At 46.1% G+C, this 15,918-nt stretch overlaps 1 protein-coding gene across 1 annotated transcript; it reads left to right on the forward strand.

The window, feature by feature from the left end:
- Positions 1 to 11,024: 11,024 nt before the first annotated feature.
- Positions 11,025 to 13,330, forward strand: LOC100282877 (uncharacterized). The gene is given in 2 exon segments (NM_001155783.1): positions 11,025 to 11,397; positions 12,544 to 13,330. Coding segments are annotated over 2 exon segments (918 nt in total). The 5' UTR covers positions 11,025 to 11,158; the 3' UTR covers positions 13,223 to 13,330.
- The last annotated feature ends 2,588 nt before the right edge of the window (positions 13,331 to 15,918 follow it).

The raw sequence follows: 15,918 nt of genomic DNA on the forward strand, positions 1-15,918 counted from the left end.
GCTTAGATATGTCACCACATGCTCCTTCCCCTCGGTTTCTTGTGTCAGAACAGCCCCAATGACCTTATCCTCAGCTGCAATGTATAATCGGAATGGTACTCCTCCTCGTGGTGCTTTTAATACGGGAGCCGAAGATAAGTATTTTTTGATGAGATCAAATGCTTCTTGTTGTTCTGCCCCCAAGCGAATTCGGCATCATTTTTAAGCCGAAGAATAGGGGTGAACGCATCAATCTTCCCGGCTAGGTTAGAAATAAACCTTCGTAAATAATTCACCTTGCCGAGAAACCTCTGTACCTCAACCTTACAGGTCGGAGGTCCCACATTCCGAATAGACTTTATTCGGTCAGGGTCTATCTCTATACCATGTTCATGTATGACAAATCCTAAAAACTTACCAGCCGACACTCCAAAAGCACATTTACGTGGGTTCATTTTCAAACCATACTGACGCATTTTATCAAAGGCTTTGCGCAAATCAGCTATATGAGAACTAAACTCAGCCGATTTGACTACAATACCATCAATGTAAACTTCCACAATGTTTCCTAACAATTCATGGAAGATCAAATTCATAGCCCTCTGATAAGTAGCACCAGCATTTTTCAGACCAAATGTCATGACAACCCACTCAAATAAACCAATGAAGCCTGGACATACAAAGGCCGTTTTAGACGCATCTTCTTCGGCCATGAAAATCTGATTATATCCGGCATTACCATCAAGGAAGCTAATAATTCTATTTCCTGATGCATTATTGATTAATGTGTCGGCTATGGGCATGGGATATTCGTCTTTAGGAGTTGCTCTATTTAAATTGCGAAAATCAATGCATACTCTAAGTTTACCTGACTCGTTCTTCTCCACCGGCACAATATTGGAGACCCACTCTGCGTATCTGCAAGGTCTGATAAAATCAGTTTCTAGCAGCCGGTGGATTTCGTCCTTAATGCGTGGGAGAAGATCTGGACGAAATGTTCTAGTTCTTTGCTTGAAAGGTCTGAAACCAGATTTAATAGGCAGCCGATGCTCTACGATCTCTCGGCTTAATCCAGGCATCTCAGTATATTTCCAAGCAAAGCAATCTGAATATTCCTTCAATAGACCGATCATCTCATTTCTAGGATCGGTCTCCAGGGTCTTGTTTACAAAAGTCGGCCTTGGAGTTTTACCATCTCCTATGTCAATCTCCTCCAAAGGATCGGCCGATGTAAACCCCTGTCCAAGTTTATGAAGATCTCTGAATTCCTCTATCATGTTCCCCACAGAGGAATTAGAAGATCTTTGTGTGACGGCGGACTCTCCGGTCTCGGGGACCGGATCATCCGTAATACTGTCCTTTTGGTGTGATATATGTTCGGTCTTAAAGTCCGAACCCTTTTGTGAAAGACCAGACCATCCGGCCTTAGAGGCCGAACTGTCCGTGACCAGAGACTTATGAACTTTGTGTGTATTCATCATTTAAACTTTATTTAGGATTTAGCCGATTCTCCATCGGCTCTAGCATTACAGGAATGAAACCTTTCTTATCTATACTGATGAATTGATAATCAGAAAAATCTACTCCTGTGAGACATGTAGCAGTCTCATAAGTCCAGAGTACAGGGGTATCGGCCACAGCGATGCAGACCGATACATCAGCATGTACTTGTTCTATATCATCGCCTACCCATTGTATCAGCATTTGATGTAATGTAGAAGGTATACATTGATTGGCGTGAATCCAATCTCTGCCTAGGATTAAACTGTAATTTCCTTCTACATCAGCGACGAAGAATGCAGCAGCAAGGGTCTTAGTCCCGATGGTTAATTCAACGGACGTGACTCCCCTGGCTTTGATCGAACTATCAGTTCCAACACCGCTGAGGGTCATGTTGGTCTTGACAAGTTCGTCATCTTGTTTACCTAATTTTCTGTACAATGAATAAGGCATTAGATTTACAGCCGCCCCTCCATCTACCAACATCCTAGCAATCGGTATCCCATCAATGTGGCCGCGCACGAAGAGCGGCTTTAAATGGTTTACCGATTCCTTCGGTTTAGTAAAGGCGGCTTCTTTAGGACCAAAATCAAACTGGGCAACAACAGGTTAATCGTCGCCGATAATAGTACAATCGGCAGAAAATATAATAATATTTACATCCATACCTGGGCGTTCTGGAGAAGCCTCGTAGTCGACCAGGTCTTCTCCCAGCAGGTCGTCCTCCTCCATTGATGTTGTCGTGTCGTTGGAGGCCTCTTGGTGAACGCCAGACGGTCCGTGCGCAGGGGCCGGACAGTCCGCGCCTGGTGCAGATTGTCCAGACGCTTCCTGATGATGGACGGACGGTCCACGCGCAGAGGCCGGACGGTCCGCGCCTGGTGCAGGTTGACTTTCTATTTCCGTGGCCGTTTGTTTTTTCTCGACGACCTTTGGTCTCCATTTCTTTTGCGGTGGCGGGTATAGTGGATGTGTGTCATTGAATATCTTTTCCGCCTCTTTCTCTTGACTCTCCTTCACTCTTAGGCGCTGTAATTTTCTCTTTTGGGATCGTGTCAATCCCGCCGGGCACCATCGAGGCATGGAGTATTTTGGATCGGCTGTTTTGACGATAGTCGTATCCTTTTTGGTTGTGTTATCCTTTTTGGTTGTGTTGGCCGATTCACCAAAAATCATCGGCCCTTTATTGTCCCCCTGTATGACAACATCTGCAGTGCCTATTTTGGTGATGTATTTTTTTGTTGTTCGTTGAGTTGCTACAGGCATATGCCCCCCTGCCGGATTGGTCGGCCTAGGAGGCCGAGTAGTCCGGCAATCTTGTTGGGCCTGTGCCTGGTGACCAGATTCAGCAGCGCTCAATCGGTCTTGCACTGGCGGCGCCAACCTATCAAAAACGGATGTTTGGGGTACCCCCCAGGCGGGGTACTGTGGCATCCCAAATGGATATGGTGGCATGCCCCACATTTGATTTGGGACATATGGTGGAGGTAAGTATGTGTATGGATATGGCATAGATGGATAAGGGGGTGGAGGGGTCCATGTCGGTATGTTAGGTCTCAATTGTACAATAGGACCTTTCATTTCTTCCGATTGGTGAGGTGGTCCAATCGGCCTGACCTGACGTTGCTCATGAATGGGTGAGCGGGGTCGCTTTGGTGGCCGGTCACTGGGGTCGGCCTTCTTTTTCACGTATTTAGACAACAATTGATCGAAAGTCGGGCCAGGCTTGATCAGCCGACCAGCTGCTTTAAATGTATTTGTTTTCCACGTACCTATCTCGAGTCGTCGTGGTTTGAAGGTACGTGGTTGCTGTGGGTCCTGAGCACGGCCGGACCGTCCGCTGGAGTTCGCCGGACCGTCCGGAGAAGCGTCGGACAGTCCGCGTCTGGATGGCGGACCGTCCGCGATGCGCAGAATGGGTTCTTGCGCCTGTCTCCCTGTCTGTGTTTGCCCCCCAGTGCCAGAGGCTGTGATGGTCACCTTCAAGGTCTCCCCTCCATCAGGAGTCTTCTCGGCCACCACTTTTCTGCAAGAAGTTTTATGATTCCCACCGGCCTCTCTTACATCGCCGATGACTATTTCTTTGCCTTTGCCTTCATCGGCTGTGTTTGGCCGAGTCAGGACTTTCTTGCCCTCAAAGTCGATCATGTTTATTGGAAAGGGCTCCGTGTCCACCTGCATTTCCTGAAATTTCAATCGTCCTTCGTTAATGGCCGATTGAATCTGTCGACGGAATACATTACAATCATTAGTGGCATGAGAAAATGAGTTATGCCACTTGCAATATGCACGACGTTTTAGCTCGTCGGCGGATGGAACAGTGTGATTTATTTTAATGTTGTCATTTTTGAGTAATTCATCAAATATTCTATCACACTTACCAACATTAAATGTAAACTTAACCTCCTCTTGCCGTTTCTTTTGAACCGACTGTAAGGAGGCACAAGCCGAAGATTTGGCCTGCTTTGGCCAAACCATTTCAGCAGCATACACCTCTGCTGATTCATCTTCTGAGCTACTTTGGTCGCATTCTACTACATGTACGTTGTGACGAATTGTTTTAGCGGTTTCTTTGCTTCGGCTTTCACAAGCCAAAGCTCTCTAGTGTAATTGTGCTAGTGTAAAGAATTGGATGCCTTCTAATCTTTCTTTTAAATAATATCGTAGACCATTAAAGGCTAATCCTACTAGCTGTTTTTCTGCTAAATGAATTTGAAAGCATCAGTTTCTTGTATCTCAGAATCTCCGGATGTAATCATTAACCGATTCATCTTTTGTCTGTCGCAATGACACTAAATCTACCAAATCCAACTCATAGTCACCGGAGAAAAAATGATCATGAAATTTTTGTTCTAGATCCCCCCATGATGAAATGGAATTAGGAGGTAAAGTGGAATACCATGCAAACGCGGTTCCTGTTAAAGATAATGAAAATAAGCGCACGCGAAATGCCTCTGTGTCGGCCAATTCTCTCAATTGTGCTAAGAACTGGCCTATATGTTCACGCGTGTTTTTCCCTTGGTCACCCGAAAATTTTGCGAATTCGGATATTCCAGTTCCCTGTGGGTATGGGTGGTGATCAAATCGGCTGTCATAAGGTTTCCGATATGATTGCCCCCCCAGGGACCATGCTTACTCCGAGCTTATCTCGGAACGCCCCGGCTATTTCTTCCCTCACTATATCAATGGCAGTCGGTGCAAGACCACCGGCTCTCTGGTCAAACATAGGTGGGGTTGGTTGCATGTTGGTATGTTGTCGTTCCCCCCATTGGTTTGAGCTACGTGGTGCATTGCCACTTGCCCTATATGGTTCGTATGTTTGATCGTTCCTTTCCGGCCTTCTAGGTGGGGCCGGAAAGTTTTCCTGGGTTCTAGATCTCGAATTAATAGGTTGATGCATTGTATAGTGCGATGGGAAGTGTTGCTGGACGGGTGAGGATTCAGGTAGCAATCTCCTCAAAAAGGTCATGCGCGGACTGTCCGGTCATTGGCCCGGACCGTCCGTGATTATGTGCGGACCGTCCGTCGTTGTACGCGGATGGTCCGACTGGGTAGTTTAGATTCTGTGTCATGTGTGGTGGTTCGGGCGCATATCTAGGTAACTCATTAAAAATAGGCCCGACTGTTGTTGGCCCGGACGGTCCGCGCTCACGTGCGGACGATCCGGGCATGTGCAGATCGGCTGATTTGCTGCCGATTTGCGGTTGTTCAGGGTATGTGTCCATCGGCATCCCATAAAGGGGTTGTGACTGGTCGTGACAACCTGTAGCCGATGTGTTACGTGTGTTACCTCCTAACTCAACCTCGTGTGAAGGAAAATTTGCGATGTTAGATTTATCGAATGCACGTACTAGTCTCTTAACATCGCTTTGCATACCCCCTATGATGTTCTGCATTTGTTCACGCTGCTCTTCTACATAATTTCTAAGAGATTGTAGCTCGTTGGTATTACTTACATTGGGGATATCTGGCGGGGGTTGGAGCGAAGCCGGATCCGTCGCCCGATGTCGGACGACCTTGTTGTTCCTGTCCACTTTGAAGTTGCCCAAGAATTTTGCTTTCGCCTCCTGGATCATCCGCTCCTTGTGCTCCTCAAACTGGAGCTGCTCGTCAGCCGACAAGGTTTCCCAAGGCGGCTCTATGATGTTGCTTGGAGAAATATCAGAGCTATCCCTTGAACCGGCCATTGAGGGCCGATTTGATGAGCTTAGATATGTATCTCCCCAGCGGAGTCGCCAAAAAGTATGTTGACGCCTTTTCGGAGCGCCAAATACTCAAGAAGAACCGGCGGCGGTGCCCTCTGCACAGGGGCGGACGGTCCGCGCCCGGGGCCGGACGGTCCGCGGCCTGGTGCGAGGCGCGGTGGTACTCTCTGCGCAGGGGCGGACTGTCCGCGGCCTAGGGCCGGACGGTCCGTGGCCTGGTGCGCGGCTAGGGCTCCTCTGCCTGACGGCCGGACGGTCCGCGCCCTAGGGCCGGACGGTCCGCGCGTGCGCAGGGGCGGCGGAAGATCGCCGACGGCGCCTGGATCTCGCTCCCGGGAGGGACCCCGTCGGGGAGGAGAGATCCTAGGAGTTGTCTAGGCTCGGGCAGGCCGACCTAGACTCCTCTAATCGACGTAGAGTCGAGGAGAGGCGGAGAATTTGGGGATTGAGAGGCTAAACCTAAACTAGACTAGAACTACTCCTAGGATAAAATGCGAATAGAAGTTGTATTGATTCGATTGATTGTTACAAATCGGCCATAGACCTCTCTTTATATAGAGGAGGGGGGTTGGACCCTTTACACGACTAGATTCCGAGTTAATTCCGCGAATCTAGCCAACAATCATAGCACAAAACTCGGAACCCTAAACTGTTCTGCGCAAGTGCGGACCGTCCGACCCACAGGCGCGGACTGTCCGGACCGCGGACCGTCCGTCCGCTCAATTTGGTGCTCAACAGTGTCTATGAGCTCTGAAGTCTCTCTGATAATGGCACTGCATGCAAAGCAACCGGTCGCCCTAGCTCCTGCTGTAGCTGTTTATTGCAACTAAACTAACCGTAGGCTGCCGAAAACTTCAACAGCACACATATGCTTGCAATCAGAAATTCCCCGCCCCGTGCATTTCTCCCAACCGAACACAATTCTTCCGCATGATGAACTCATGATTCATTGGCGATGCGTGCAGCATGAACTCACGATTCATGCGTGTACTACGTGTGTGTGTTTATAGCATTACAGTAGTACATAATGCATGCGATCACACTGATCATATAGGACATGTGAATGGGATACAAATTACAATGATAATAATATATAAAGCCGCAACCGAGCCTTCATCAACTAGGCTTCCAATAATTAATTGAAACAACATGTCCACAACTTACTACGCACAAAAGATCAGAGTAAAATATGATGTAAGCTACTATCATCTATCTATTATTCCGGTTGTTAATTAAAGCGAAAAGGGAAGTGCTTACATCCCAGCCCATTGACATTAGTTGTTTGCAAGAATATTAATAATACTGTACCTGCTGTGCTGCTACACCAAAGGTCAAACAATACATAATAATACTATCTACTCGCCATGTACATAGCTAACGCGCGCGCGGTGCTCTTCCGCGCCACGTATATATATATACGCGTATTCGTTCTCTGTACGACGAGAGGGTTTGTTGATAGGAGTTGAAGACTAGAGATTCGGTCCTTGACTGCAACAGCAACAGCAACAGCAACAGCATCCAGATCGAGCAGCCATTCAATGTGCTTTGTAGATCCAGACGACTTGTTCAGAAGCAGTGCTAGACTGCTAGATAGTAGATGTGTGGCGTGTGTGTGTGGACAGCGTTGCAGAGAAGAGCAAGTTTGAGTACGCACGCGATGACGCGTTTCTAACAGACGTGGCTAATTAATTATTCTGTATATGCAAAGGCCAAGCTCAAGCTGCTCATGACGTACCTGACCGAATTATTAGGCAGTTGGGATTTCCCAAAATATGACTCTAGCGTGCGTATTTGACAAATTTCTTTTGCATGCATGACCCCATGCACTGAACCCAGCGCTACGCCCGCAGCCGTGATCGAGCTCGTCATGCTTCAATCATAATAGCAGCCGGCCAAACGACGCACTGCGGCTGCCTTTCATTTTCGCCGCTGCTGGTCGGTACCTTGACGCAGAGGAATAGTCGCATTTCGCCTAGCAGCTGCAGCAGCCTGAAAGATGTTGAGGAGTCGCCTCTATGTGCTGTGGTGGCTGCACACAGCTATCTGATGACGACAACAGTACGTCCTTGAACTGAATAATGATATATCTCTTCTCGCTATATACATTTGCTCTGAGTATATATTCACCTTAAAGATGACAATGTGTAAATATCCATCGGTTATTACTATTCCATATACATACCTACGACAAAAAAAAAATCACATCGGGAGTCACTCATATCCACTGGTGGTATGGATTCACCTCCATACCGCCCATACCCATATGGGTATGTGTCACATGTCGGGTCACTCGTATCCATAAATATTAAACATATTCGTATCCATAAATATTAAACATATATCAAAATGATATATTATACAAACGAAGTATATACATCTAAATACCATTATAAAACTTCTAGCATCATTGAACCATCCATTCAATATCACTGTAGATAATTAGATAAAATAGCAACACTAAAATAGTATCAACACAACACATTACATGGCCATTAAATAGTTGTTAAGCCTTTCATGACATTACCGTTCAAAGGGTTGTTAAATGGTCAAAAAAAAGATAGATTATTGAAGCCAAAGTTCATGTTTCTTGACCAAGTTTATACTGAGTATTTTATACCCATAGGTTAACGAGTATGTGTGAGGGCAGAACGTTCTAATACCCATTTACCTATTAGATGAAAGTTTTTGCATGATAAGATACATATGGGTAAAATATTTAACTCATATACATACATATTGTAATAGAGTAAATATCTATAAGGTATCGGATCGTGTGTACTCATTAACATCTCTATTCATTCATGATCGACGTGTTTTCACCGATTGAGCTACCATTTTCCAAGTCAGGTCAGCTTGTAACTGCTACGCCGATCTCAAGTCAAGCTAGCCCACCGTCTCACGGAACTGTTGAGGTTTGACTTTTGAGCAACATCTTTCACCATGACTCATGTGGAAACGGAACGTCGGAAAACTAATGTGTGTTTACTCATAAATATTCAACAACACAATATTCCCTATTGACCTTCTAGATCCAAGTTGAAGCGAAGTCAGCTGATCCAGCCGAGTAAATAACTCCTGCTTGCTTCCCAAGTCAAACATGCTCCTTCGCTTTCCCCCTAGTGAGAGAGAGAGAGAATAAAACAGTCATAAAAAAATGCAGCTGACTCCAGGTGTAGCTAAGCTTCATTTGGTTGGACATAGCAGCACTCCATGCAATCCAACAAGAGGTTAGTTTAAGCGGCATTATTCAGAACCAACGTGCCGCGCTAAGTCAACAATGCTATAGTTTGTGCGAGTTCAAATAAACTGCAAGCAGCACGTATCATAGAATTGTCTGGTTCATCGACAGCGACTGAAGCAGTAGAAGCGGGTGTAGAAAAAGCAAGCATGCGCATGCCCCGTCTCTGGCGAGTGAGATCGTGCTGTCGTTGACATTTCGATAATTCTTAATAAAAATCCTCGCAAGCCACTATTTTGTTCTTAACAATTGCAAACTCTCCGTGTTGAACAGATGATAATTTATTTTAACACAGCGACCAAGTATTTTTTTGACATGATCGTACCTTTATGCAATCATGACAAGTTAATTAAACCTCTTCTTTATACGAGAGAAAAAAAAGGAATATCCAATCTAAACTCAACTTAACGATCCAAGTCTGACCTGACTTTTGAGTTTTGACCTGGCTTATTCATGGCTATATATATTGGTCGGCAAAATAAGGAAAAAGTCCATTTACCTCTCCCAACTATATTAAAAAACACTTTTCTCCCTCCACTATAAAACTGGATACAATTCCTGTCTCGTCATCTAAAATTTGATGCCATCCGCAAAATGCTATAACTTTTTGGCAATGACTAGTTTTGGACTTGGAGCCTATATACCTACCAACCTAATCGGGCATTTGAAGTGTGCGGAAGCTAATAAACATACCAAGAAAGTTGATACTCTATTCTAATGCTATCCATTTGCATAGTGCTTAGTGATACATATGGTGGTCAACGTAAGTGCTTTTTATGGAGTGCTTAGACTAGTTGGACCACCACTTATGCGCTTGATCTAGATTTAGGTTTAGTGTTTAGTGAGTTTTGTATGCCTCTTACTACTCAGTGCTTGTGTGCACCATCATTGTACTAAGAGGGGTTTGTAGTCTTGTGAGATCATACCAACAGTGTTTGTGGTGTGACCAGCATCATGTATTATTAGGGAGAATGAGGCCCACGACGATGTGACCAAGCCATGTCCAAACCATGGGAGCAGTACCGAAGTGCCTCTGTCAAACATGACGCCGAATACATTATGGAGAGTATCACCCTCGCTGATCGGTGGTACCAGTCAACCCCAGCCACGAATATCTCAACATTGGGGTCTCTACAGTGACCCATATATACGCTAGAAGGGACATGGCAATACACCGTTCTAGGTGTATGCCTACGCATGATGGAAGGTGACACAGATGGGATGACAGAAGATGAACCTGTACTGAAGATGTCCCTAAACTTCACCAAGAACCGACTCAGCGGGACCCACTAGACACCACATAAAAATAGCTACAGGAACTCGTATGATGAACGAACAAGACGCAACACCATACAAGGGGTACGGCGACGCATGACCTAGCAGACGACATCGTAGAGGCTACGCAGCCTGGAAGCACGAGCCCGAACTCCACCCGAGCAGAATACAAGTTCTCATTGTAAAGTCTAACTTTGAGCTATAAAATGGCAAGACAACCCCCATCTTCAGAAGACAACTACACACAAGCACTAAACTGTAACACGCTCCAAGCAATACTATGATCAACACTACACCAGACTAAGGCTCTAGCCTGAACCAGTATAACCCCTGGCTCAGATCCATATTCGAGCCCCTTGTGTCTCATCATTCGGAGTGAGTCCATACTAGCACCCCTGCTGAATACAAATCTTATTGTCCCCTAGTTTTCGAAACCACGACAGGGCTGAGCAGATGAGTTTTTTTTTAAAAAAAAAGTAATAACGTTATTTTTATAAATAGTTTTGAAAAATATTAAAACAATCTTTAAATTAAAGTTGTTTAAAAAAACTATGGTGTTGAAGCTTTATATATATAACCCATTTTTTTAATAAAATCAATGCTTCAAAAAATAGAGGTTTATTTTTTTTAGAAACTCTAAAGATTTACTGTGTCTAAAACTGTAAATAACCAGCATTTTACAAAGCAGTAATACGAGTATTTGTCTAATACTCCTAAAACATGTTCGGCCCATTGTCGATCCCGCTCGGCCCAGCTCACCACCGCTGCACGCACGGCCAGAATCACCCCGAGCCCGACCCAGACGGGTTCCTCTCCTCACCAGCATCATATCTTCCTCCCTCGCCTATTCCCCTTCCCCGCGTGCCGCGTCAAACAAATCTAGGCTTCCAAGCGAGCGAAAGCCTTCCTCCGCCAGCCGATCTACCAACATCCTCTCCGCCGATTGGAGGCACCTGCGAAGATGCCGCAGCGGCACTCAAAGAACAACAACGACCTCGCCTTCTTCACGTACGAGGAGAAGCGGAAGCTCGGGTACGGCACGCAGCGGGAGCGCCTGGGGAAGGACTCCATCAAGCCCTTCGACGCCTGCTGCCTCTGCCTCAAGCCGCTCATCGACCCGCTCTGCTGCCCCAAGGGCCATACCTTCTGCAAGGAGTGCATCCTTGAGTGCCTCCTCGCCCAGAAGAAGGACATCAAGCGGTAGGTAGCAACACTGCACGGTCTACTAATCTAAATTATTGATTGCTTATTAGTATTTTTATATTGATTTAAGTGGTAGTTGGTTGGGCCATTGGGGTAGGAGGGTGCGCGGTGGTAGGGGTGCTATAGGGTTTCATAATATCTGCTGGAAGAATTGTCAGGCTAATATTAGTGCTATACTTAGGTGGCTGATGATTTTCGTGTGGATATTAAGCTAAGCACGACCATGAATTTTAGGCCAACATTATCTCACCTGGAGTTAGATTTAGTTTTTGCAAGGTCGCACTTGTACTTGGGATAAAATTATCTTTTAGGGCTAGTTTGGAAACTCAAATCGAGGATCAAAGAGGATTTAGGGTTTGTTCGGTTAGTTTGGATTGTAGACAGGAACCATTCTAGCTATCAAGGTAATACAAATTTGTTAACCATTCCAATCCTGATCCATTCCGGGCACTGGTTCCGGAGGAACCGAACGGGGCCTCAGGTGAAATGAACTAATTTTTCACTCAATCCCCTCTAACCTTGGAGGAGATTTGAGTTTCCAAACTAGCCCTACCCCTACCGTGTCTTTGATTCGAACTCTTGTATGTAGTATAGTTTCGGCATCCAACATTTGACCCTAGCCATTTCTCATTGTACTTGCAAGTAGAACTGAGCATGGGCCACCCGATCCGACCCTAGCAATGCAATGGATGGGTACGAGCCATAGTTTTTGACTCGTAATAATCCATGAGCCGGGTATGGGGCGTGCCAAACAACCCACGACCTGATCCGACCTGATGTTTGAACATGTCTAGCTACAAGTATATGTTTTTTTTGCTAAAGTTCATTTTGCGAGCATTCATGTTCATCAGTCACTGGTCATTAGACTAAGGAGGTGTTAGGTTTCTTTAGTCACCATACTAAACTTCAGTTCCTAAAATTTCTATTTGGGAGGTCTTATTTAGTCATATTGTTTGGCAGTTTAGGACCTAAAGTTTAGGAGGTGGGAACCAAACACCCCCTAATTCCCCTCTTGTAGTTTCCTTACCTAGAATTCCTGTTGTTCATGATGAGCCTCAAAATTTTTGTAGTTGGCCTTGAACTATCTGCTTTGTAATTCAGTCTACTGAACAGAGTACTGAGGGTTTACTCTTATTCTTCCAGTAAGCTAGCAGCTCACGAGGCCCAGAAGAAGCAAGAGAAGGAAGAGGAGGAGGAAAAGCTAATTCTGCAGAAGGCTAAGGAGTTGGATGCCTTTGATCAGCAGAATCATGGGGCTGTTCCCCAGTACCATGATCGCAGTGGTTCCCAAGGCAAGAATGGGTTTCATGGAGCGAACAGTGTGAAGGTCACTTCTTTTGAAGAGGAAGCCCTCCGTAACATGAAGGCATTCTGGCTTCCTTCAGCTACTCCTGAAGCTACGGTCAAGGTAGATGCACCCTCCGCCGACACTGTCTGCCCTGAGGGGCAGGAGAAGCTCAAGTTGAAATCGCTCTTCCCTATCTCATTTATGGAGGAAACTGCTGATCCGAAGAGGAAGAAGGCAATGGAAAAGAGCTATATGTGCCCTAGTTGCAAATCCACTCTCACAAATACAATGTCCCTCGTGGCGGTCAGCGCCTGTGGCCACGTCTTCTGCAAGAAGTGCTCTGACAAGTTTCTAGTAAAGGATAAAGTTTGCTTAGAGTGCAGCAAATCATTCAAGGAGAGGAATCTGGTTCCATTAGAGAAAGGAGGAACTGGGTTTGCGGCACATGATGAACGCTTGGAGGCAAGGGATTTCAAGCATTTGGGCAGCGGTTCTGGGTTAGGACTAGTGAAGCCTGCACCAAAAGCTTACTAGCCTTGAATACTTGTAGCCGCTTTTATATATCGTTTATCATGGTGTCATGAAATTATGTATAACCTGGAAATTTTGTTTTGTGGCATCAAAATCGCTCTATTCAGGACAGTTCTCCAGTCTTTAACGATTTATCTGATATGCATGTTTCTTTTCATTCTGGCAAATTTGTTAAGCTGGAGCTGTTGTACTATGATCCGCTTGCTCTTGGTGTTGGCATATATCTTAATATTATGTTAAATATTACCCAGAAAACGAGCAGGGACATATCATCGGAACCACTTACCCATCCCAAGGGGCTGGTTGCCTGTTGGGATGCCCATTTTTGTCAGCCAGTGCACTGACAAAGAATTACCAAGCCTACAGTAGTCTCCGAATTCAGCAAACCATGCCCTTCCTCCTCCAGACTTCCGAAAATGGTGTAGTTAGGGGTGATAATGGATCATTATTCAAATGCTTCTTCACAAAATGATAGGATCTAAAAAATGAATAGAAATAGAGTTCAATTATAATCTGATTCTTAAATCTTATAGTGTAAAATTTAGAGTCTATTGTCACCCCTACATTGGCATCTTCTTCCCCATGTATACACAATCCATCCACCGACTCTTCAAAGCTACCAGAGTAATGTATATCCTTCAGAGGAAAAGAAGGACCCTTTCCTTTTGGGAGCAAAGGGAGGAAGAAGGGGATATGAAGCAGGGATCGCAGACCTGAGAGCACATGGCAGGTTGGTGTCGTCTCTGTGGGCGATGCTCGATCGAGCCATTGACCGAGGCAGTGGAAATGGGCCCAGAGCGCGTCCTCGAAGGTTGGAGAGACCATGGCAGGGGAGTGTAGTCGGGCAGACACCTCGCGTTGCATCTCTACGCCACGCCCCTGCTAGGATTGCTCGCCGCCATCTCTCTAGACGTCGTTGCCACCACCTCGCCCAAGCACGGTGGGGAGTTCGGCACCGCGAGCAGGGGAAGAGCCTTTGAGCGCGCGTAGACCTCCTCGTCGGTGTGGTCGCCGACGATCTCCTTGATGTACACGACTGTGCGCCGCGCCTTTATCAGGATTGAAGCCCTACTGCCCGCCACCATCTCCCTCAATGTCGCGTGGGTAGGATAGCGGGCATCTCGCGGGCACTCTGCGCAGTCATCTAGGGGGAGGGGTTCGTGGCGGGGCGAACATCACGGGGGCACTTAGTGGGGGAGGCTATCGCAGCGGAGGTGGCGGGGCACGCACGGAGCAGGGGGTGCGCGCGTGGGCAAGGAAGGTGATGGCGTGGATGGCGGCCTCGACGCATGGGGAAGGAAGGTGATGCCACGGATGGCGAATTGCGTGGATGGCGGTCGAGGCGCGTGGGGAAGGGCGGTGATTGCGCAGTGGGGAAGGGCGGTGACGGGGGCGGAGGTCAGCGCTGCAGGGATGGAGCGGAGGGCAGCGCTGATGGCGTTGGGTGAGGAGGCGAGATTTGCAGGGGGGAGGGCGAGGCGCGGAGGGCCGCGGACACGCTGCAGGGATGGAGCGGGGGCATGGTGTAGCCGGTGCACGCCCACACTGCACGCTTAAGAGTAGTAGGGATACCACATTTGTAGAGTACGGGATCAAACTTCCACTCTTCCGCCCAATGGGACCTAGGCCCATACAACCACTCTCTGGAAATACACTTATTCCCACTATATGGCTGCAGGAGAATAAATTAGTAAATTTATGCAAAAACTAACAAAATTTTGGACATTTGTTATGCACTTACATAATTACTGTTGGGACACATGAAGTACTTCGTAGTGTCCTCACATATCACATCGCGATCTCCGCAATCGCACCGAGGCAGAGACTCCAATCGTCTTCTTATGGCTAAGTTCTTCTCATCCGTCATTGGTGGCAGGTTTGGGGGAGGAGGCACCCAACGCTTAAAACGCCAATGTGTATTCCTTCCGCATAACTAATTAGAGAAAATGAGATATCGAGGGTCAAACTTATCAGGACCGTCGATCCACTGGAAAATGAACACATCAAGTGATCCTACAGAAATAGAACGAAACATTAGCACACATCTAGTAAACACCAATAACACACAAGTCATAAGCTACGTATATTAAAACTGCCACAAGTGTAGAAGCAGCGAGCAGTCATGCCTGAATGTTTGGATTGACATACACAAGCCGGTTTGCCACAATCACAATTAGGCACAGGAAGATTAGGAGGAACAAGAGCATCTTTACTAGATGCGTCCGTATATAACTCCTAAGGACGACATCTTTTCTACTACAACGACTCTCGATACATGTCTTTCATCTAAGAAATCATTATATATTAACACCACTATATAGAAATAGCAGAAATGATTTTAACTAATAAATACTGTGGTACTCATAGCTTCCAAACCCTAAATATTTTATAAACCCATGATTCACAAACTATCTAACAAACCGCAGTAATCATATCAACCATATATCCTAGGAATCATAACTAATATCAATATGCGCATCAATTAAAACTAATTAATCAAAATCATACAACACAATATACGTAACAAAAGAATTAGTGATACACCATACATTTGTCTTCAAAATATAAGGATCAAATCAAAGTTTTTAACTCGAATACAAAGATTGGAGCACCTCTCGGCGATATGGATGAAGATGGAAACGAGGGAAACAAATGGCCGGGTGTAGCACTCGCCCAAGAAATCTCTGATTTATAGGATT

Source organism: Zea mays, chromosome 1 (genome assembly GCF_902167145.1).
Source record: "Zea mays cultivar B73 chromosome 1, Zm-B73-REFERENCE-NAM-5.0, whole genome shotgun sequence".
NCBI lineage: Eukaryota > Viridiplantae > Streptophyta > Magnoliopsida > Poales > Poaceae > Zea > Zea mays.